Source organism: Pelodiscus sinensis, chromosome 21 (genome assembly GCF_049634645.1).
Source record: "Pelodiscus sinensis isolate JC-2024 chromosome 21, ASM4963464v1, whole genome shotgun sequence".
Classification (NCBI taxonomy): domain Eukaryota; kingdom Metazoa; phylum Chordata; order Testudines; family Trionychidae; genus Pelodiscus; species Pelodiscus sinensis.
In genome coordinates, this window is record NC_134731.1 from 7,568,096 (window position 1) to 7,592,431 (window position 24,336).

A 24,336-nucleotide genomic window follows, 5' to 3' on the forward strand; every position below is an offset into this window, starting at 1 on the left:
AAGGCACAGGATGCAGCGTTCCATTTGCAGCTGGGAGGCTGTGATGCATGGGCGGCAGATCTCACAGGCGAGAGAAGGCGTTACCTTCCCAAACCTCCAGCTTGGCTCTGCCCATGCTCCGCCTCCAGAGCGCCTACTGTAGGTGTATGGGAGGGGGTGTGTGAAAATATTGTTTCTCTGGGGCACCCGCCCTCCCCATGCTCCAGGGCCGGGGAGGCTCATGCCAGGTGCTGCCCAGGGAGACTGGAGCCACACCCAATGCTCCAGGAGCTAGAGAGGCAGAGGCCATGGGCTGCTCCACTTCCCCATGGTGCTGTGAAGGAGGGAACGGCTTGGCTCCTGTGGGGGGACAGGGCCCGGGCACAAGGGGCAGGGCGAGGGGCAGAGCTGGGGGCTTGCCTCCCCCAGCCCTATCTTCACCCACTGCCTATGATGTGATGAGACCAGCAGTCTGCACACAAGGCCCCGCATCTTATAACAGATGAAGTCAGCTAAGGCTCAGAACAACCAAGTGAACCATAATACGCCCTCGTGGTGCATTTAGGCCACCTCTGGGCCAACTCGTGATGCAACACAGGGTGTAACTCTGCTCCTTCTTGGCTCGCATGGTGCATTTAAGCCACCTCTGGGCCAAGCTGTGATGCAACACACACTGGGTGTAACTCTGCTCCTCCTTACACCCATCTGCATTGTGTCTCAGGGCTGCCTCTTCCTATACAAAGTTCAAGGTGTCTGCATCTGTAACTTCCAGGGAATCTTGTTTGTGCCTTTGGCAAATAAGTGCTCACTTATCTCTGTTTCTGCGCTGTCCAATTTACCATTGGTTCCCTGGCTAAAAGTGTTGTATGGCTCTGATGCAGCCACAAAACAATACAATTGTTTAGTATTTTTTGTGAACATTATAATTTGTTTTAGCTACCTAGGAAGAGGTAGAGAACCGATACTGTTTAGTTAAAACCCCACCCATTGCTATTTAAATAGTTTATCAGATACCACACTTGATTGGAAATCAGCATACTAGAGACTATTTCCAGTCCTTGTCGGTGAACTACTACATAATCTCGGGCAACTCCCTTAACCTCTTTGTTCGTAGTTTGCCCTACTTATAAAAGAGAGACCATAAATGAGCTACAAATTGAACCTCTCTTGTCTGGCACTCTCTGGTCTGGTAACATCCGCGGTCCAGCATGATTTTAGTGAGCCAGATGTCCACTGAGCAAGGGTGTGGCCAAGTTTCATGCAGTCCCATAAAGTTTGTTTACAGCCACCAATGTCGGCTCTCAGTGTTCTGTGCTGTTATTCAGCTCTAATTTACCCCTAAATATCTTCTAACATCCTAGTAAGCAGTGGAAGTGTTGGTGATGCTGCTACACTATATTGACCTCCCGTTCATTGGCAAATTCTCTGGGTTGGCACTGGTCTGGTCCCAAAGATGTCTTACTAGAGAGAGTCAATCTCTGTTACCAATGTTCCCTCTGATCTTTTCCAGCCATGTGTGGAATACATTTTATGTGCACCAAGGCATGTGGAAATGTGCACTGCCAGTAAAACCAGAAAATCTAGCTGCGGGGGTTCTATGAATCAGCAGGCTGGCATTTGAATCTCTCTTAAGTGGCCGCACAAGTGCACAGCTTACAGGGGATGCTGGCTGTTACCCACCTTTGTACGGTGGTTGGAAATCTGTGGATGAAGAATGCAAACTGTTGTTATCTATTCGTTATTATTAAACACCGGTATTAAATCTCTGATTTTGAAAGCCATTATGGCCCTATGTGCCCCCAAAGCTTGAGATGCTCACAATGTCCCTTCCTGCTCTTTTGTAAATTTCCGCTCCCTCTGGGTCAGTGGTGGTTTCCTTTGTTTGTCCCTTCCTGCATCTCTGCTATCTCCCTCTTTTCATTATTCTTATCAAGCTGTCTTTGTGGCTCAAGCACACAAATGCCCGTCTCAGGGCTGACTGTTCAAAGGCAGGGCAAGCCCCAAACTGTCCGTGAGTTCTAGACTTAGATTTCACCAATTTAATATGATGTGTAAATTCCTCAAGTGCCATCACACCCTGACCAAGGAGTCACTGACAGTCTTCTTGGGTAACGCATGCTATCTTGTCACCAAGACCTTTGTGATGATAGAGGGCCCCTGGCACCCAAATCACAAGAGTATTCAGGTTACTCCCTGTCCCCAAAGAGGAGTCACTTCCTGCAGGTCAATTACAGGTTGGATCTCACACCAAAAACAATGCTTGTCACCAATCCCATCATAATCTATCTGAAGATGTCAGAACAGGGAAAGGAAATGAGTGTTTTTACAAGGTGAAAGCAGGTTGTGATGTAGTGGGAGGTGCTGTCCATTCGGGCATTCACTGGTTGCTATGTGTGGGCTGTGGGTGACTCCTACTGGCCTGCGTCTCTAAACACTGCTCAGCGGGGGGTCGCCCTGAGGACCTCAGGTCACATAGACAAGGGCCCAACCGGTTCTTACTTGAGCAGGGAAGGGTTTTGCACAAAGGAAGGGTGTGGTTTGGGGAAGGGGCAGTTTTTGGCTGGGAAAACATGAAGACAAGAGACTGAGCTGAGTACTGGGGGTACAGAGGCCTATGGACCCCTACCCCAAGGGATCTGAGGCTGCCTGCCCCCTCACTTAGATGCCCACATAGAACCCCGGCTGTACTGCACCTCGCAGAAGCAATAAACCCTTTATATTCTACTGACTGGCAGAGTCTCATTTTGCTGTGGATGGGGGTGCAGGATTGGGGGGTATCCGCCACGCCGCCACACAGGTAAACACACACACAAACGAGTTCGTCTTTCAAAAGGCAATAGATGCTTCTGTGATGAGCAAGCTCACTTCCCACAGAGCTAACCCAGGCAAAACGCTTGAGAGCTCTTGTTCGTGCCTCTACAAGTTTACCCTTAAGAGTCCAACCAGCACAGAGATAGAGTTTCTCCTTGTCAGGGATTTGTATTCCCTTTCTCAGAGCTGCCAGCTCAGCAGATGGTTGGAAATCACTTGCACTTCTCTCCTTCATAGGAAGCCAGCGTGAGGGAGGGGATTGGCAAAGTCTTTTGCCCTCTTATGTTTGCCTGACCTTTACAGTTGAGCAGAAACTTCTGTGGGAAGCCAACAGTTCCTACTAATTCATATCACTTTCCTGTCCGGTGATTTACAGTTAGAGAGAATTGCCACGCAGACATTCAAATACTATGGTACAATCTGGGATGCAAGTATTACAAGTAGAGCCCTACCAAATTTGGTCAATGTCATGGCCATAGGATTTTAAAAAATTGTACATGTCATGATTGCAGCTAATTAATTCTGACATTTCACAGGGCTCTAATTGTAGGGGTCCTGACCCAAAAAGAAGTGGAGGGGGTGGTTAAGTCTATTGTGTGTGAGGGGGGGAGAGAGGATGTACTGCTCCCCTTACTTCTATGCTGATGTCATTTAACTTCAGAACTATGCAGGGAGGAAGGGTAGCTCAGTGGTTTGAGCATTGGCTTGCTAAACCCATGGTTGTGACTTCCATCCTTGCAGAGGCCATTTGGGGCAAAAATTTGTCAGGGATGGTACTTGGTCCTGCTGTGAAGGCAGGGGGCTGGGCTCAATGACCTTTCAAGGTTCCTTCCAGTTCTAGTAGATAGGCAATCTCCATTAATTTAATTTTTTTTGGAGAGCAATCGCTGCTGGTCAGGAATCCAGCTTTGAAGGCAAAACCCACTGCCAGCAGCAGTGCAGAAGTAAGGATGGCCTGGTGTGGTGTTGCCACCCTTATGTCTTCACTGCCACCTGCAGAGCTGGGCCCTTAGTCAGCTGCTGCCTCTGGCCACCCAGCTCTGAAAGCAGCAGTGTAGAAATAAGCGTGACATGGTATGGTGTGAGCTGCTGCTGGCAGGGTATTGCTTCCAGAGCTGGGTGCCAAGCCAACAACGACCACTCTCCCGTTGCCCAGCACTGATGGCAGCACAGAAGTAAGGGTGGCAATACAGTTACTCCTCTAAAATAACCTTGTGACCCTCCTGCAATTCCCTTTTGAGTCAGGACCCTCAGTTTGAGTAACGCTGGTTCCCCCAGTAAAATCTATATAGGAGAGTATAAAAGTGCACAAAAGACCAGCCTTCATGCGTGGAGACTAGATTTCATAGACTGGGACACATTTTTCATGGCTGTGAATTTGGTAGGGCCCTAATTAGAAGTGAGATTAAGGTATTCAATAAAGTCTAACCACTAACTAAATTTTTAGGACACTAAATATTGTATAACTCTATTTTTTAACAACACGAGCATCCAGATGAAACAGTCTAATTCCAGTTATGTGCTTTTCAGTATCCAAGTTACCCATGGAGACTTGGCATAAGCTGATAGGTACCAGTAGCACAACCGCCTTTGGCAGCTCTTAATTTCCCAAACAATGGAGGAGATGACGCATTCAGATGAACTTCCTGACATTAGGTTAAAAAAATACTCAAACTGACCTATATGATGTTGTTCTGGCTACTGCCCTGTTGTGACACTGGGGGGAATTAATCCCTGATGTAACTTGCCTGCAGCTAGCTGTGTTACACCAGGAAGAATCTGGCCCTTTATCGCTACTAGCCATGTTTTACATGCCGTGGCTTAGGGGTCATCACAGTCATCATCAGAATTAGTTGTGTTCGACTACCTTATGTTTCTAGCTTGGCCCTGAAGTGCTACTCATCCCAAGGAAGCTCTGATAGTCCACCTTGATGGGTCGAATCAGCCCTGATATTTAACTTTACAATGTGTAGCTTTCCCAACTTCTTCATAGAATCCTAGAATTGAAAGGGACCTCAAGAGGTCATCAAGTCCAGTCCCCTGCACTTACCACAGGACCAAGCATCATCTAGATCAGTGGTCCCCAGCGCGGTACCCATGGGCACACAGCACAGGCGCAGTGCTGGCCCCGGGCATGCAGCGCATGGGCTGTTCCGGCCCCGGGAGCATGGCGTAAGGGCGGCCCTGCCTCTGGGTGTGCGGCACAGGAGTGGAGCCGGTCCCAGCCGCGTGGCGTATGGCCAGCCCCATCCCTGGGTGTGCGGCACAGGAGTGGTGCTGGCCCCAGGAGTGTGGCGCATGGGTGGCGCCGGCACCGGGCATGTGGTGTATGGGTGGCCCTGCCCCCAGGCGCACAGCAGCCCCAAAAGGTTGGGGACCACTGACTAGATCATCCCTGATAGATGCCTAGCTAACCTGCTCTTAAATATTTCCCGAGATGGAGATTCTACAACCTCTTAGGCAATTTATTCCAGTGTTTAACCACCCTGACAGGTAGGAAGTTTTTCCTAATGTCCAACCTACACCTCCCTTGCTGCATTTTAAGTCCATTGCTTCTTGTCCCAGCCTCAGGCATTAAGGAGAATCATTTTTCTCCCTCCTCTTTTTGACACCCTTTTAGGTATTTGAAAGCCACTCTCATGTCCCCTCTCAGTCTTCTCTTTTCCAAACTAAATACACCCGATTCTTTCAGTCTTCCTGGTCAGTGGAAGAAGTTGGCTTGCCGTGTCGATGAGGGACCCCCTCCCTCCACCACACCCACTTCTGCTTCAGCACCAAATACAACAATCTTGCTTGCTGGGGTGCCCTTTGCCCTGGAGGTCAGTCCCCTTGGCCATGCCTCTTGGACTTTGTCAGCCCACCTAGGGAATTCCCTGCAGCTCCAGCTCCTGTTTCCTTATTGACATCCTAGTTCCTCATTGCTTAGCTCTTTAAGAGGCCAAACTGGAAGCACCTCTGCTAGCACAAAGGCCTGTTCATTTAAAAGGCATCAGTCCCCCGGAGGCACAGAGCTATGATAGATGCTTTCCAGCCCGCTAAGAAACCAGTGTCTGAAGAAAAATATTACCATCATAGTGGAGCTTTAAATATACTTTCTGAATCTGTCTGTCCAGTTAATCCCTATAAATCTATGCCTGCCCACATAGCCACCTCATATGAGATATAAAAACGGGAAGCCCTCAATTCACTGCCAGGGGAAGAAAGCACCAAATCATCTCATCACATTGTCGGTTAGTCGATAAGGTGCCACAGGACTCCTCGCCACTTTTGCAGATTCAGACTAACACAACGACCCCTCTGATACTTGATTGTCAGGAAGGGAAGTTTCTAACATTTCACTCGGAAAGGTTCTAAACTTTTGCCTTTGTGTGAGGGAGGAGGGAAAAATCAGTGTTTCCAGCCATGACCTAAGATCGTATCCCATCAATAAAATGCCTTGGCCGTGATAAGCTATTGTGGTGGAGCTGATTGTCTTATCAAAGCGGGAAGCTGGCTTTAAATAAATATGTAGGACTAAGGTGAATTGCTTTTCTACTGTATCTTGTTTCTTTTCCTTTTTGAAGGGGTAGTACTAGATAAAGTTTGGGGGCCGGTGCAGAACTATTACTCACAAAACAAAATAACAGGAAGAAGGAATAGAATTATTTTGTGACATTGGCCTAGTTTTGCAGTGAGGGTAGGGATGTGTTGGTGACTTTTAAAGCCTGAGACTAGAAATGTGAGTGAAACAAAAAAACATCTAAGGAGAGGGCTCGGGGCATATGGTGTCTTTTAAAAATAAAGCATCCAGGTAGGGAGAATGGACAGCAATAATAACTAGTCTTCCACTCAAATACACACACACACACACACACACACACACGCACACAGAGCATGTGTCTTTATACACACACACACACACACACACACACACACACACACACACACAGCATGTCTTTACACACACACAGAGTGTGTCTTTACACACACACACACACACACACACACACACACACACACACACAGAGCGTGTCTTTACTGACAATGCCCTTAATCTGGGGATTGTGAGATGGCTACAACCATCCTGTGGAGTAGCTGTCCAGCCCGGTTCTTACATTGGCACCTTTCCTTACAGCAGAAGGTGCTTTCTTGGTGGGGGGTGGAGGAATAATCTTTGCAGTGAAAACAATGGGAAATGTCCTTTTCTTCCTGCATGGCTAATCAGATGATCTCTTTCCTCCTGCAGGAGGAGTGAGTTGGATTGACGGTGGTGGGGAGACCCCCCATTGTGGAGGCCGGAGAAGACACAGGTCATGTGCTGGTGCCACATGACTCCAGGAGAGAGGGCTAAACAGGGTGAGTTAATAAGAAATGCTGACAATGCCAACAACACTAAGGCTGAGCCTTAAAATTAGTATTATTAATGATGTGGACTCCGCTTTGTATGGAAAAACAATTCCACCCTGTCATTAAATATTACCAGAAACAAACTGCATCGTAGGGAAAAATAACCTGCGAACTTTAAACTGTGATACCCTGGGTCGCATTGGCATAGCAAAGAATGCATTCTCTGGGGATCCTTAACCCCCTTAGGCTTAGGAAGTACTGTGTGTCTCTAGGAGGACTTGTCTGGGTCTGTTGACTGCTGGGTCAGGTGTTTGCTGCTGCACCATCAGCAATATTTGTTGAGCGGGTAAAAAGACATGAATGTTCTGGAGCTGGTGGTATGGCAGAGGCTTGTTTCATACTGTGAGGGAGGCTAAAGAACTGATCCGGGTAAGCAATATTCACATGCCTTGAGTAATCTTTTACGAGCTTGTCTACATATGAAGATTAATTCGAATTAAGGTGCAGTGTGAATGCAAAGCACAGTTGCTGTTCTAGAATAACTCCATGTATGGATACTCTTTCTGTAATCAGATTACCTTATTCCTTATTTTGTTGAATGAATGAATAGGAACAGGGCACCGTGATTCCAGAATAAGAGCATCCATACGTGGAGTTGTACGTGAATAACTCCTTATGTAGACAGGCCGTTAAACAATGGGGCTTGCAGGAGGCGTTGTAAACTCAGGCTCTGAATTTGCTCCTGAGATTAATATAGACTTAGGGTGTCTGGAAGATGATGTGCTTGTTATCTGTGTGCTGCGACCATGTAGCTTTGCAGTCCTTTTACAGTAAATCTCAGAGCCATATTAGTCTGTAACTTTAAAAACAATTATTAGTCCTGTAACACCTTGAGGTGCATCTACTCTGCACCCTTAGCTCAAAATAAGCTGCGCAATTTGAGCTATGCAAATTGCGTAGTTTATTTTGAGTTAATTTCAAAATAGCTTATTTCATAGTTTGGAGCTGTCTACACAGCGCCAAATTTCAAAATAAACCACTATTCCAAAACGTCCCTTACTCCTCGTGGAACAAGGTTTACAGGGACATTGGAATAGCAAGCCCATTATATTTTGAAATAACGGGCTTGCTTCAAATATGCAGAATAGCTATTTCGGGTATCCCAAAATAGGGTCATAGTGTAGACATATCCTTAGAGACTAACAAAATTATATAGAATCATGAGCTTTCATGGGTAAAACCCACTTCATTGGATGAACTGGTTTGGAAATAACAGAAAAAGTACCTGTCGTTCATAGGAGCAGTGCTAATGAGGCTAATTAAGAAAGGGCCACTTCCACTTCCAGACCACTTAATTAGCTTCATTAGCACTGGTCTTACAATTGACAGGTACTTTTTTTGTTGTTGCTGTTATATGTGGCTTGGTTTCTGTTATTTCTAAACCAGTTCATTCAATGAAGTGGGTTTTACCCACAAAAGCTCCTGACTTTTACAATAAGGCAGCCAAAGAGGAATGTACAGTGGCCTTATAGGAGGCTACGTTTTCCTCCTTCTCTACCCATGTGTAAGGAAGCCAGCTTTTTCTGGATAGAGGGGTTTGGCTTGTAAAGATTTAAAATAGTTCAAGGTTTGTTTCATTCATAACTAACAACGTCCTTTCAAAAACCTCTGAAGAGACTTCCGACTGTGATGCCAGTAGGATCACACCAAACACTCCTTAATTAAAGACCAGCTTGGGGTTCTAACCATGCAGATCCATCCGTAGCCTGTTAAATTTTAATTCAGTACACTGGGAATATATTCATTTTGAAAGCCATATTACACCCGAACGTGTGCTACAGCTGGTAATGGCTGCAAGAGCAAACAACTTCAGATACACCTGGTAAAATGCAGTGTCATCTCCTTGACTGCTACAGTTACAGTGTCTGCTCCTTTATGCTATTGTGTCTCATAAAAGTGGAAGTGCCTAAGTAAGAACAAACAGTCTCAGTCTCTGTCCCGCTGGTGTGAAATATTATAATGCCCATGCTGCTCTGTTTTCTCCTTTGCTGGACTTTTAGGGTGCGTCTACACAGCACCTTTCGCTCAAAATAAGCTATGCAATTTGCATAGTGCAAATTGCATAGCTCATTTTGAGTGTGTTTTGAAATAGCTTATCTTGTAATTTGGCGCTGTCTACACGGCGCCAAATTTCGAAATAACTCACTATTCTGAAATGCCTCTTAACCCTCGTGGAACGAGGGTTACTGGGATGTCAGAATAAGCTGCCCATTATTTCAAAATCTATTTCAAAATAACGGGCTGCTTCAACAGACGTGGAAGAGCTATTTTAGGATACTTCCAGTATCCAGAAATAGCTCCGCAGTGTAGACGTACCCTCAGTATTCAGGAGTGAATTAGACTCAACTTGCTGCCCTTCTGCACCCTCTAATCTTAACAAGATGAATGACAATATCCACAATTCCCCTAAATTCCTCCTTTCATATCCCTCTTCTGTCTTTTCGCCACGCCGCCCATTCGTGCCCTGCTCTTGGGCATGGTAACCTTCAGTTCTGGGCCAAAGGGATGCTGCTGCCTATTCCGCAGGCTTGTCTAAAGTTCAGTTATTACTCCCTTAATAACCACCCCTATTGGGCTCATTAATAATTAATGGCATGCCTGGTGTTAGAGGAGAGGGCTGACGTGTTAATATTTTTACAGCGCTTGGATGCTGTAAAGCAGCATAGAAATGTTTAAATAGTCCTGCTGCCATGGCATTTCAGGCTTACGGGCAAAGAGAAGAACAGCGAGGGCAGTAACACACCAGGGCTGAACCTCCCCTGTCCTTGGCGCATGCTCAGTAACCTTCCTTCATGCTTACAATGGGGCTGTTGAGTTCGGCACCTGGTAGGTATGTATGAGCAATCACAGGCCAATTCAGATAAGAGTTTGGGAGTATTCTAGCCACTGCTCACTGAAAACATACAGGGAAGAAAGTAAAGGAAGTACCTAGGAACGTATCCTGCTTAAGAATATAAACTTAAGATCAAAACTCTTTGCCTTTGTTTGTACTAGCCAGAGTAACTACTGGGAGAAGATCATGTTTCTGGTCACTTGCTAGTGATATTTAAACTTGCCTTGGATGTGAAATAGGCAAGGTGGGCTACTAGCAATTTTTTTTCCTCCTTGGCTCTCCATTGCTACCCTCCTCTGTGGGTTCTTGTCATGTACCTCTCACTCTTCTAAGTTTTAGATTAAATCATAAGGTGACAGTGTCGTAGTCTTGCCACCTCTGAAATATGGATGTGTCCATAAAGAGTCCTTCAGTGGAAATGGGAAAAGTTAAATAATTCTTCTGCTTTTGGTTGTTCTGTTTTGTTGTTGTTGTTGTGTTTTGGTTTTGGTCCTTGCAACTCTTTGCACTGATATGAGCAGCACATACTTTGAATGGTCCCAGAGAAACATACGGCGAGGATCCAACAGTGCCAGCTCGCTTACAATGTTTTACCTCCATGAGAATCAAAACTACACAAAGTAGGAGTATGTAAAAAATGACAGGAAGGAGATCCAGCATCTAAGTCTTTGAAATTCCAGAAACTAATTGTGTAGGGTGTTAAATCTGTAAATGGTTGATCCCTTTTCATTGCTCCAGAAGAAAATGAAAACATGCCAAGCTTGATCTTGCCCCAACTAGACTCAAAACCCTAGATCTGGGGTCAATGATTCCTAGGAGGCACTCAGAGGGGATGCTATGGGGGCATGTTATGCTGCTGTTGATGGAATAATGATAGCTGCTATTAATTATTTTATTATTATTTATTTTATTTATTAACATTATGAAATTGTTGCTGATGTTTCATGAGATGTTACTATATTGAAAGACAACATGGACCAGGGTAGGATGCTTGACAGAAGGTTAGGACTGTTGGGTTTTATTCTTGGATCTGCTCCTGGTTGACCTAGGGAAAGTTGCTTCAGCACCGTGCCTCAGTTTCCCCTTTGATACATTCAAAATTATCACAATTTTATCTACCCGAGGCAGCGTTTTAAGATATAGGCATAAAAAGAGCTTGGTGGTGGTGGTATTGTTATTTTATTACCAAATGTCCAGGCTTGCTATGACTTGGGGTCCCCAAGCAATGCTCCCACCAAACCTGCTCTTACCCTAGCACTGATCACTCATGGCTAAGGAGACCCCCTAAAAGTATAAACAGAACCCTAGTAACTTTAACTCTGTCTTGTGAACACAGCAAGATATCAGCAATGGTAACACACACAAACCTGTAGGAGAACATTTTAACTTCCTTGGACATTCAAAAATGGATTGAAAAGTAGCCATTCTTCTACAAAGACATTTTATCACTCAGTTACAGAGAGAAACTGCTGAACTGGAATTCATTTACAAATTTGACAGTATCAGCTTAGGCTTAAATAACGATATTAACTGGTTAATGCACTACAAAGGCAATTTCCTCTTCCTTTGATATTTGCATTTCCACATCAAAAGCTATGAATGGGACACACCCAGCCAGCATCATTAACACTGGTCCTACAATTGACAGGTAATTGCTTTTGCTGTTCTATATACTTTGGATGGGTGGTTTTCAACCTGTGGTCCCCAGAACCATGAGAGTCGACAGATGGTTCAAGTTTTCCACAGGGGACTGCACCTTCATTTGAAATTTTTTAGGAGTCCACAGATTTAAAAAGGTTGGATTCTGGATTCTGTAAGTTCCACTCCAACTCATCCGATGAAGTGGGTTTTACCCACAAAAGCTCATGATCTAATATATGTCTTAATCTCTAAGGTGTCACAGGACTGCTTGTTGTTTTACAATGGGGTGTGTGCGTGTCTCTCTTATTTAAAAGCGCAACCCTCTTTTATAAAAACAGCTCACCCAGTGCGTGGTGAGGGAGATGTGCCTTAGTAGCTGTGGACTTTGTTCACAGTGGGAGATATATTACTTGCTGAATATTTTGAAAAGCAGAAGCTTGTTGTGTGTGTGCATGTGCACTGCATGTGGATGAGGAAATTTGTAGGAAAAAGGTTATCGGACGCCTTAAGGGACGGAAGACCCACAATGGTTAGATCTGGCAGCTGCAACTGTTTGTACTGCAATGTCATTCTCAAAGGATGGATGTGGGAAAGGTAAACAACTGGATTGCTGGATGGAAACATTTTTTAAAAACCCCTCTTTGGGGTTAAAACCCCCCAGTTTCAGTAGTGTTCTAGTCTGGTGCCAGTGCATCACATTCCTCCATTGTTACTTTCATCAAGTTTGGCCGATGAATCTTGAGCTGAATTATCTTGTTGAAAGCTGTATCCCTTGAACAAACTCTGTCCTGGTGCAGCAATGCGTTTGACACAGCCGAGAAGATTGAATCTTTCCCTCCCTTCATGATGTATCATAGAATCATAGAATCATAGGACTGGAAGGGACCTCGAGAGGTCATCGAGTCCAGCCCCCCGCCCTCAAGGCAGGACCAAGCTCCGTCTACACCATCCCTTAGACATGTAGTCTATTCCTTGCCAGGGCAAACTTCCTCAGAAAGTTCATCACTACCTAAAGACTCCTGTGTCCCCTTTCAACTTTGCTGTTGACAGGGGGAAAGGATATTATTGACTAGTCCTGCTTTCCTGATCCAATACAAGCTGATTTTTGAAGGGCTGATTACAGATCGTTGACACAGTCATCATCAGTGGATAGCAACAATTAATGATGTAAACAGAAATAAAGAACTATATGTGTCCGTTTACTTTTCATCAAAATATATGGCTCTGTCAAGCTAAAAGTAGCATAAGGCAATGTGAAAGATCCTGAATTCAGTCATTTCTTATATTTTAAGAGCCCATTGCATTATTAAAAGAGAAATAAAATCATTAGGCTACCTATGGTTATATGCTATTTAAATCAGGATAGTACACAAAGAAAATACATCTTACTTGAATCTTAGGGATGTAAATTACATGTAGAGATAAAGTAAAACCTGTTGGATTTTCTTGGGATGAAAAAATACTAGACCCATAAAGAGAAAATAAAACAAAATAGAATAAACCCACTTGTGATACCAAAGCATAAACGACACAAGAAACAAGCAAATACAAATTCCTCACAGTTACCATATAGAAGGATGAAAGAGTTTCAAATGAATGCAGTGGTGCTCAAAAAAAATCAAATACCATCTGAGTAACCTTGATATACAAGGGGGGGAAGAACAGCAGAGTCTTCTTACCTTCTGTAGCTGTGCTGGCAATGTGCAGAGAGAGAAGAACAAGGAAAAGCAATTCCATTATCTCCTATTTTAGATAAGATCAGTGAGGAGGCTAGAATCAATTAGTATGGGATCATATTTCGACTCTGGGAGCTTTTATACAGAAGTGAGTAGTCGTAGTCAGTCTATGGCCATAGTCAGCTCCTCCCCCTTTTTAATTTCTCCAGGTACTCCCTGCTCCTGAGTGGCTTTAGTTTATTAACTGCTCCCAAACTGGAATAAGGGAAAGGCTGAGATTGTTTTTTCAGCCCTGAATTAGAGTCTGGGGCTACAGGACAGATATTTTACTGACTGGGCAGGTATCTTGTCAACTATTAGTTTAGTGTTACATTTTGATCCATTTAATCTGGGCAGTTTCTCAGATCATCCACGTGACCTTTAGATTAAGTGAGAATCTGTCCACTCTGGACCATGCTTTGTAGAATGAAGGAGCTACTTGCTTGGAGCAGGGCTCACAGACTGAAAAAAAGGATGTTTTAGGAGCAATTACAGTCAATTTTTCATCAAGTGCCATATGCATTTTGCCAGGCTCTGTTGGCCCCTGACCAGGGCAACCAGGGCTGTAACCCAGGATGATGTGCTTCTGGGGGCACATTTGATATGTCCCACACAGTGGCGTTGGCAGGATGGGACAAGTGGGTGGGCCCTGACTTCAGGGGGGCAGGCAATGAGGGGGGTCATCTCTCCTTCCCCTACAGCTGGCCATGGGGAAGGGAGGGATAGATACACTGGCCAGAGGACCTGTAAAAATGGGGGGCCCATCACTATGTATGCCTCTCTCTCCCCACCCGGCAATTGGGACTTGCCCTGTTCTGCCCATGGGGCACTCTTGCAGGGGGAAGGGGAAGAAGAGGCTCAGGACATGGGGCTTACAAGCAGAAGTGAAAGTAACTTAAATTTCTTACAAGTGTTGTCATAACCTCCCCGGGTGTCCTGGGGCAGGAGGTGCGTGGAGGGGAGGGGGGTGATAGGCCAGTGTCTGTAAGAAATGGAAGTGAGAGGTGGAGTGCTGGGAGCTCACAGCAGAGTGTAAGGGAGTGTCAGGGTGTGGGGGTGTGCTCAAAGCAGGGGGTGTGGATTTGGGGGACAGGAGTCAGAGCAGGGGGCTAAGGATTATGGAGTAAGGAAGGGCTCAGGGCAGAGGGCTGGAGGTGTGGGGGGAGGGTGCAGGAGTCAGGCCAGGGGGTTGGGCATGGGGGTGCAGAAGTCAGGGCTGGGGCATGAGGAGGGGCTCAGGGCACGGGGTTGAGGTGTGAGATGGAGGAGTCAGAATTGGGGGGGCGAGGAGGGGCTCAGGACAGGGGGCTAGGGATGTGGGGGGAAGGTGCAGGAGTCAGGGTTGTGGGTTGAGGAAGGGCTCAGGGCACAGAGTTGGAGGTGGGGCAGGGAGGACAGGAGGGGCTGGAACCCCCTTCCCCAAGATTCATACTGAGAAGCTGCTTGCTCCCCCCCTTCCTGTCACTGTCAGGCAGCGAGAGCAAAGGGCCCAGCTCGCCTGCCCCCCGCCCTGCCACAGTGAGAGGATGCAGCACACGACCCTTTCCCCTCGCTCCCTGACAGTGATGGAAGGGGAACACGAGCGGTTGAATCGGGGGGGAGGGGAGCATAGCTTCAGCCCACCCCCTCCTAAATAGCGCTGGGGGGGCTTGTGGATGGATGGTCCCGGACCGGGGGGGAGCACTCCCCTGCATCCAGCCCTTTTCACCTGCCTGCCGCAGGAGAGCCCCGGAGCTGGGCTGGGAGCACGTCGCACCTCTCGCAGCCGAGCGTCCCAGCCGGAGCAGCACACGGGGGTGCACGGCCCGACTGTCACCTCTGCTTGCAGGCACACAGCTCCGCTCTGGGCGAGATGCAGGGATGGCAAATCCCAGTTAAAAAGCTAACCCTAACCCTAACCCTAAACATTCCGGGTGACCGGGATCTTGGGGGGGGGAGGGGCTGGGCTGGAGCGACCCCCTCCCCCCCCCACACACACACACTGCGGTGGTGGGCTGGTGCTTACTGGTTAACTCATTATCTGTTAACACCCCTAGTGAGCAGAGCAGGGCCGGCCCCCGCTCTACTCCCCAGGCCCGGCTGGAGCAACCGGGGGGAGAGGGGCAAGCCCCCGTGTTCAGGTGAGAACACAGCCAGGACAGAGGGTGGGTAGGCCTGGATCCTAAGTGTGTGTGTGGGGGGGGACACAACCCACCCAGCCCCACCCACCCGTGGCTACACCCCGGCTCCCAGATGACCTTTCCCGCAGCCAGGTAACTCCTCCAGTGGGAGCCACAGCAGCAGGGGGGGTGCACCTGGGCCAGGGGCTCCCCACTCTCCCGGGATAGAGGCCCCCCTCTAGGAGCCATGTGGGGGGGTGGATCAGGATGTGGTGGAAGAGGCTTGGGGTGGCTGTCTGAGGCAGTCGGGGGAGGGGAGTTGAAGGAAGCGGGGGCGGGTGCAGCTTGTCTGTGCGTTTCAGCTGGCTGGGAGCATGGAGCAGCCCGGCTAACTGAGTGTGTCCTAATGAGGCAGGTCCAGGTCTCCCTCCCTTTCCTCCCCTTCCCCCCCGAAGAGCCCCACTTGCCCAGGAAAGGGCTTGCTCTTTCTGCTTGTACTGCCAGCAGGACCGGAGCACATTTTGCTTGGAACAATGAGCTCCATGCCACCCAGGACGCTGCCTGATCCATCCCACCCCTTCCCTGCAGAACAGTGACACATGGGGAACCATGCACAAAGTCACTTTACCCGCACTCCAATTTTCTGCCAGGGCTTGCCTGCCACACTCTCTCCCCCACCGTCCCCTCTTTGCTGGAGGTAGCCTGGGACCAGGACATGAGAGGCAAATAAACAGCACCCGCATTAATAAGCTTCACTCACTTGCTCCCCAAGACAGGCAAGCAGGGGCAGAGGGTGACATATGAGTGTGGCTGAGGCCAGGGCTACACGAGACCTGGAAGGTCAACTCAAGGTACGCCACTCCAGCTATGTAAAATACATAACAGGAGTTGGCTGACCTTACACCGAGCCTGGTGCCATCTTTCCAGAGGGTGGCCAATGGGAGCAATTGCTCCGATCAGCTTTCTTTACTCCTCACGACTACCAGGAGTACTGGTCTGGTGCCAATCGGAGCCTCCCTCAGCATTTGATTTAGTGGGTCTTAGCTAGGCCCGCTAAATCAAACGCCTGAAGATCGATCTCCAGATTGAAAGCATAGCCTCAGATCAGCTGCCTTCTGCACCTCCTCTTCCCTCCATTTGAACAGAAGTGGGAATGGGTGGTGTCTGCCTGCCTGCTGAGACCTTCTTAAAACCCATTTACCTTTCATTCAGTCCCTGATTTCGATTCCACAATCTCAGGCTCTCTCTCTCTCTTTTTAACTGTTTCTGTTCCCATTACAAGTGGTACTTAACAGTGTGCTGAAATTCCTTGGGGCAGGGGGCCTTGTCTAAACTGTCGGGCATAGTGTTATGCATATTATTGCTATACTGCGCCAAGATTAAGAATATGGAAACTCCTTTACCCCCCATCTCCTGCAAACCTCCTTCATCCTCTGCAAGTCACTGGGGTTCCTGCTGTGAGTGTGAGGGACTGGGAATGTGTGATTGTTCTGATTTACAGTTTTAATCTGGACCTTAAATGGAGAGAGAACTCTAGTGGGATTATAGGTTCTGTCCTATATCCACTTCCCCATGCTTCAGCACTGCTGCTCTAACTTAGAAATAGGCTTGATCGAATGCACTTCTTATTTTTCATAACTTTAATGGGTGCTATAAATGGTTTGTTTTAAAGCTTTTGGTATTTTTATCATTTTTAATTTTCACGGTTACAGGTTTCGATGTGGGGAGGTCAGATAATTTTTTAGTGAGTAGAAGCTGACATTCAAAGAATTCAAGCTTTCAAGTTGTTAAAACACAGCAATAAGGTGGGTGAGGTAATATCTTTTTTGATTTTGGACCAGCTTTGGTTGGTGAGTGATTAGCCCTTTTGAGGGCTTTGTGGGGTTCCAAAACTTGTCTCTTTCACCAACCATATTTGGTCCAAAGAAAGATATCACCTCACTCACCTTGTGGCTCTCATCTCAGTACCGACATGACAACCACAACACAGCAAAGCCCATGGAGCGTCAATACCCCAAGTCAAGATATACAAACTAAATATCCGAAAACCAGACATGATTTGTTGATTTAACTGTCTTTCACTACTCGGTGTGTAACAAACCCAATTCTGAAGTTTATATCACTGATTTTGGACTCTAGCGAGGTTTTATGCAGCATTTTTCTTACTTTTCCCTATCTGTAAATTGATGGAAATATGTTGGTGGATTTATGTGTGTGTGTGTGTGTGTGTGTGTGTGTGTGTGTGTGTGTTGAAATCAATAGTTAATTTCTAGGTTATCTGCCCCCACCCCCCAAAAAACTTAGAGTTTTATGATGGCTGTGTCCCCTGGAATCCCAGGTAAAAGTTGCCCTCCCCACAAAAGATTTGAAATGGTACCTCTGGTGAGCCAAGTAGCCAGAGAGCCCTAGGAGGGCCAAGAGATCTGGCAAGATGCAGCTGCCACATGACACTGCAAAAGCTGCCTTGAGTGACAGACCAGGCACTACAAGTCACAGCAGCAATACACCATATATCAGGCCGCCCTTACTTCTGCTCTGCTGCTGGTGCTGGCATTTCCTTCAGAGATGGGCACTCAACCAGCACCTTCCGGCATCAGGTCAACTTGTCAGTGCTTAATTTGTGTCAGGGCTGAGCTCTGGCATCTCTTTCAATACAGATTACACACCGGAGGAGTCAACGGAGCCCAGAGAGAATGGGGTGGGAGAAGCCCAGGGTGCAAAAAATGCCTAGGATGCAATTTTCCCTAAAGCTGGCCCTGCTTATGTATATATAAATGAGAGCAAAATGTCTGGATTCAGTCTTCCCCTTTTCAACTATAAAAAAGTGACATGACTCTTTGGAGGGCTGTGTTGTGCTATGCAGGTTCTTAGGGCATGTATTCATGCCATGGAAGATAGATGCTGCCATGATCAATCTTCTGGAGTTTGATTTAGCGAGTCTAGTTAAGACTCGCTAAATCAAACTCAGAGGGCACCCCTTGCCGGTATCTGATACTCCTGCTTTTGCCAGGAGAAAGGGAAGCCAACAGGCACATTTGTACCTGTTGGTCTCCCACTGTGGGAACACCATCAAGCTCAGCTTAAGATAAGCCAACTCCCACTATGTATTCTACCCAGCAGGATTTGCATACTTTAAGCGGCGCTGCTGGGTCTAGTGAAGACCTGGCCTTAGACTGCCCTCTCTACTGTAGAATAGGAATTATAGAATTCTAGGGCTGGAAGAGACCTCAGAAGGTCATCAAGTCCAGCTCCCTGCCTAAGGCAGGACCAATCCCAACTAAATCAACCCAGCCAGGGCTTTGTCAAACCGAGACTTAAAAACCTCTAGAGATGGAGATTCCACCACCTCCCCAGGCACCCATTCCAGTGCTTCACCACCCTCCTAGGGAAATAGTTTTTCCTAATATCCAACCTAGATCTCCCCCCACTGATTCAAGATGCCTGATTGACAGACGGGCTTTCGGCTCAGTCAATACAAATGTGATGAACCCTCCTTTGATACAGTGTGTGTGTTCAAACCCTATGGTATTGCATCTCAGTTAAGGCTAGATTACTACCCAGCCATGCATGAAAATAGAAGAGCCTTCCTGTGTCCATTTTAGTGCACTACACAAGGAGAAGAACAGGGGCAGGGATCCTTTGTACTGGGTGGTACATAGTAAAACAACAATAAAAGGCCAGATGCTGCAGCCTCCACTCAGACTGTCCTTGGTCACATCTGCCTTTGCTTTCAGTTGGTGTCTTTCCTGAATAAGGGTTGAGGCCAATAATAACAGCTGAATATCTGCTAGCTGATCTGTGATGCACGGACCTCCCCCAGGAGACGCTGACTATAAATAACGTTGTAACAATGAAGGGTTGTGGAGTGCTTTTATTTCCCATCCCGGATTAGGTAGATTGAAAAAACACAAATGGACAATAATGAACCCAGCACATGGTGCTGAGCTGAATTGTTACTCCAGTGACAATAACAATAAGGGTGGGTGGGTGTATGTGGGTGGGGGAGGTTGATGCAGTTTGGAACTTTCTAATTTGGCAGCTCGTGTGGAGTTTGCTGTGTGAGGAGTTTGCTAAACATATAGGGTGCATCTAGACTGGCAAGATTTTGCGCAAAAGCGTCTGCTTTTCTGCAAAAACTTGCCAGCTGTCTACACTGGCCGCTTGAATTTGCGCAAGAGCACTGACTTTGTAATGTACAAAATCAGTGCTCCTTGCACAAATACTTTCACGCTCCTGCTTGGGAAAAAGCCCTCTTGTGCAAGAATACTTGCGCAAGAGGGCAAATGTAGACAGGGAAGAACTGTTTTGCGCAAAAAAGCCCCAATGGCTAAAATGGCGATCGGGGCTTTCTCGCGCAAAATCGTGTCTAGACTGGCCACGGATGCTTTAGTGCAAAAGCACTTTTTGCTCAAAAGCATCCGTGCCAATCTAGACACGCTTTTGCAGAAATACTTTTAACGGAAAAACGTTTCTGTTAAAAGTATTTCCACAAAATCATGCCAGTCTAGACGCAGCCATAGACAGGGATGGGACCGTCCCAGGGAGATGACGGGTCAGTAAGCAGAGGCCTTAAAGGATGGGCTCAAAAGCTTTCAAGTTTTGCAAGGTGCAGAAATAAGTTGCGAGGTGGGGAGAGACAGCAGTGGCTCTTCCAGAACAATTTTCTCACTCTTCTGACTGCTCTCCCTGGAAACCAAGAGCTAAATTCCACCATTCATATGCCCCACCCTACCCCTAGCTGTCCTGTATTTAAGCCCAAAGAATCAGAGGCCGAGAAATTTGACCTTTCTCCCCTGCCTCCTGTGTACTCATGTTCATCTTCCCTTTACTATTTAATTTACAGGATAGTTATGCTTAGGGTACATCTACTCTGCAGCTGCGAGCGAGTGTCCCAACAGAGGTAGACGGACTCGTGCTGGGTCTGCTAGAGTAAGCAGTCGTGGGACCGGCAGGGAGACAAGCTAGGCCCCCAGGTTCAAGCCTAGGTGCTCAGGTGGGCCTTTAGCATGCTGGTTCCAGCTGAGCAAGCACAAGTCTGTCCACCAGGGCTGGGACCCTGACACACACTTGCAGTAGACTTGCCTGGAGAGGTCTCATGGCGTGCTAGGCATTGAACATACACGTAGAGAGACACAGTTCCTGCCCCAGTGACGTGCCCCCCTCATAGGCACGTGAGGCCAAGGGCAGGAGAAATGAAGTATCTGGATGGCGGACGTGAGGCGCAGAGAGATTCAGTGACTTACCCAGTGTAACACAAGGGCTGTGTCTACACTGGCATGAATTTCCAGAACTGCTTAAAATGGAATACTATTCCGTTTTCAGTTTTTCCGGAAAATGAGCGTCTACATTGGCAGGATGCTTTTCCGGAAAAGCCCTTTTTCCGGAAAAGTGTCTGTGGCCAATGTAGATGCGCTTTTCCGGAAAAGAGCCCCGATCGCCATTTTCGCAATCGGGGCTTTTTTCCGGAAAAGACTACTGGGCTGTCTACACTGGCCCTTTTCCGGAACAGTGTTCCGAAATAAGGACTTATGCCCGAGCGGGAGCAGAATAGTTTTTCCGGAATAGCGGCTGATTTTGTACAGTAGAGCATCGTTGCTTTTCCGGAAATTCAAGGGCCGGTGTAGACAGCTCGCAGCTTATTCCGGAAAAGCAGCTGATTTTCCGGAATAAGTGGCCCAGTGTAGACAAAGCCAAGAAGTCTGTGGCAGAGCTGGGATGTGAACCTGGGTCTCCTGACCTTTAACCTCACGGCCATTCATCCCCTACCACAGCTGCTCCTCTGCAGGATCTTTTTCAGTGGTTTCCGTGCCCACGCTGGGGACATTCAGAACAATCCGCTTCCCTTTGTGATGTCTCTGCAGAGATTCATGGTACCCCAAAGCCTGGCCTCAGGAGACACTTGAAGTTCTCCCCGTCCAGACTACCCCTGTCCCACGCTTGTGAACCCCTAGACGATAGCACAAACCCTGTGTTGCCTGGCAACCTGAGCAGCAGGCATTCTAAAGTGTACACTGTAGTGATCAGCAGCAAAGACTTCTGGGAATCTCCTGCCGAGGCCTGGATCTTGGCCTCCCCGTGTCTGTCCTTGGCCAGCCCCTCCTCGCAGTGCTTCAAAGGACGTGGTGCGGAATTGGCGTGACGCTTTTCACAAGGTTCCTGAGGACTTGTTTGCACATGACTAAGCCGGGCTGTTTTGGCCAAAGCCTGGAGACAGGAAGTCAGACCAGTTTGCATCCTCTCCAGATGAATGGCTAGAGTCCCCTTGGGTGTCTGAGGAAGGCAGCCAAGGGAGGATTAAAGCAGGATCGGAGTCCCGTGGTGAGGAGGTGGGGGAGACAAGATGGAACAGAGGCAGAGGAGCAGGCAGAGAGCACAATGTGCAGTATATTATCTCCACTTCTACCTGCTTTGGTCGGCACCTGTCTCACTTTGGATGGAGATAGGAGAGCAATATGAGTCCTTTTGGGGTTGCTGGGGGCATCTAGTGGGACTGAGCATGTTGGTGGATTAACCCTCATATCGATCAGTGGTGCTGCAGTTTGGAAACCTGCCTGGACGAGTGAGAGAACATGTTGCATTGCTCTTAATTACACTATGCCAAGGCTTTTTGCATTGGAAGTTCCCTGCCCACGGGCTGCAAAAAGCTGGAATATCACTACCAGAAGGTGTGGGAAAACCTGGAGAGATCCAAGCTCACGAGGCTTCCTGTCTCTCCACTGAGTTAGCTATTAACGGAGCCATCCTTAGTCATACACAGAATACCTAGCTGCGTAGGGCACCCAAAAATTTGGGGCACCCCTGGGTCTTAATGTCCACCCACCTACCTCTTCCTGTCTCAGTTCTCTTCCTGTTCCAGTTCTGAGGCTCTGCAGTGAACTTCAAAGTGGAAAAGCCTACCAGACATATTAGCAGACACTGAACCTATGACAGAGCCATTCAAGTGCTAATGAAGCCATTTAACAGGCGTGTTCCAACCCATGTGCCAAGACAAGTCTATACAGGCAGTTTCTGAATTTACTGTGCTAGTCGACAGGACCTTCGTTTAAAATGTGGATTAAAAATATTTCATTAGTGTGTTGCTGAAGATTATAAAATCACCTCTCTCAAAAACTGTCCCCACCCCCTGAAACCATCAGGCATAAGAGCACCAGTACACTAGTGCTGCGTAGAGCCCCGTACATCCTAAGGCTGGCCCTGGTTGTGATCCTTCCCAGCAAGTCTGCACGGTTGCTTAAGCCTCAGTGCTCAGTCTGGGGTGAACCAAGCTGGCCATAAGTTCCACCCAGACAGTATCAAATCCATTAACCTCCTGAAAAGTGGAGATGAGAGAGTGTCCCCCTTGCTGATTTAAAACCTGGCGTTTCCAGATTTGCTCCTGAGGTAGGAGGCATGGAGTGCTTGTGTGGTGGTGGTTTATTTTTTAAGGGAAGTGAATGTTTTTGGTGGGGGTGGAATGTGCCAACGTGACTCCTCTGCAGACTGACGTCCTGTGGTCCACAGAAACCGGTCCAGCACTGGTTGTGGCAGGAAAAGACCACACAGCCCCACAGCTGCACCTCAGCCCTGTCCTCGCAATGGATAGCCCACAGAGATGCCTGTTGGGAAGCTGGCTTTTACAATACGGACATACCTTGTTGAAGAACAGGACTAAGGCCTGTTAACCCCCAGCAGCCTGTTCACCCCAAACAGCCACCTGCTGGTAGATTCGCTAATAGCCTCTGCCAGATTTGAACTGGGACGGAGGAGTTAACCACGTCATAGATCATTGGAAGTGGGGCAGCTACAGAGATTTGTCTGCTTAAGCTCAGTTTGGCTCCATTCTTATGTATTACCTGTTTATTATCTGTTCTGTGCTGTATCTGTGGACTATATTTTGCATGATGTGCTCCAATAGGTCTTTATTACCATTAACTACTCCGACTCTACATCCGTCTCCACCCAGTTTTCTAGGCTAGGGCGTGACTGTGTGGGCATAGGTAAGTGATGTTTTCTCCTCACAGATAATAAGGGGGCTGTAAAATAAAACTTCTTTGGCTCAAGTGCTAGAGGCCTGTGGCTTTGATACTAAAGGGCAAGGTTTCTGCTCCTAGCTCCTCAGCTGTGTACAGGCAGTTGATCTGGGCATTGTCTCAGCCTTTTACAGCCCATGGATTTGTTACATTGCTTCCATTTTAAGACCAGGCCCTTGTGCTGAACATAGCTCTAGTTCATGGGTTCCCAAACTGGGGGGCATGAAGAAATTTGGGGGGGGGGCGTGAGGTGACCCAGCCCCCCAGTCAATCCCCCTCCCCCCCCCAAGTTTTGCTGCTATATTTGGTGTTCGGCTCCAGTCAGTTCCTTCTTTTTTTTTGCTCAACAAGTTTTGCTGGGGGTGGGGGGCAGGGCGTGCGGGTTTCTCAAAAACCAAAAAGGGGGTGTGATGCTGAAAAGTTTGGGAACCACTGCTCTAGTCTGAATGTAGGTACAGGTTGAACCTCTCTAGTCTGGCACTCTATGGTCTGACAGCCATGGGCCGGCATGGTTATAGTTAATCAGATGTCCATTTTTCATGGGTGTGCCCAAGTTTTCTGTAGTCCTGTAAAGTTTGTTTACAGCCATCAGTCCTGGCTCTCAGTATTCTGTGCTGTTATTGTCCTCTAATTTACCCCTAAATGTCTTCTAGGAACCCATAAGCACTGGAAGTGTTGGCAATGCTACTAGACAATGTTGACCTGCTGTGGTCCATCAAATTCTCTGGTTCGGCACTGGTCTAGACCCGAGGGTGCCGGATTACAGAAGGTGTCCTTGGGTTCAGACACCAGTTGCGAAAAAGCAGTGATGAGGAGAGAGAAGGGTTTATGACTGCAAATACAGGAAGCATTTTTTAAAGTTA

The 24,336-nt window shown here is 47.4% G+C and overlaps 1 protein-coding gene across 1 annotated transcript in view; it reads right to left on the reverse strand.

The window, feature by feature from the left end:
* CA4 (carbonic anhydrase 4) overlaps positions 1-13,486 on the reverse strand; it is a 34,424-nt gene extending 20,938 nt beyond the window's left edge. The window contains exon 1 of the mRNA XM_006138635.4: positions 13,330-13,486. Within this exon, the coding sequence (XP_006138697.2) occupies positions 13,330-13,387 (58 nt within the window). The 5' untranslated portion in view covers positions 13,388-13,486. The remainder of the gene's footprint in view (positions 1-13,329) is intronic.
* Between the last annotated feature and the right edge of the window lie 10,850 nt (positions 13,487-24,336).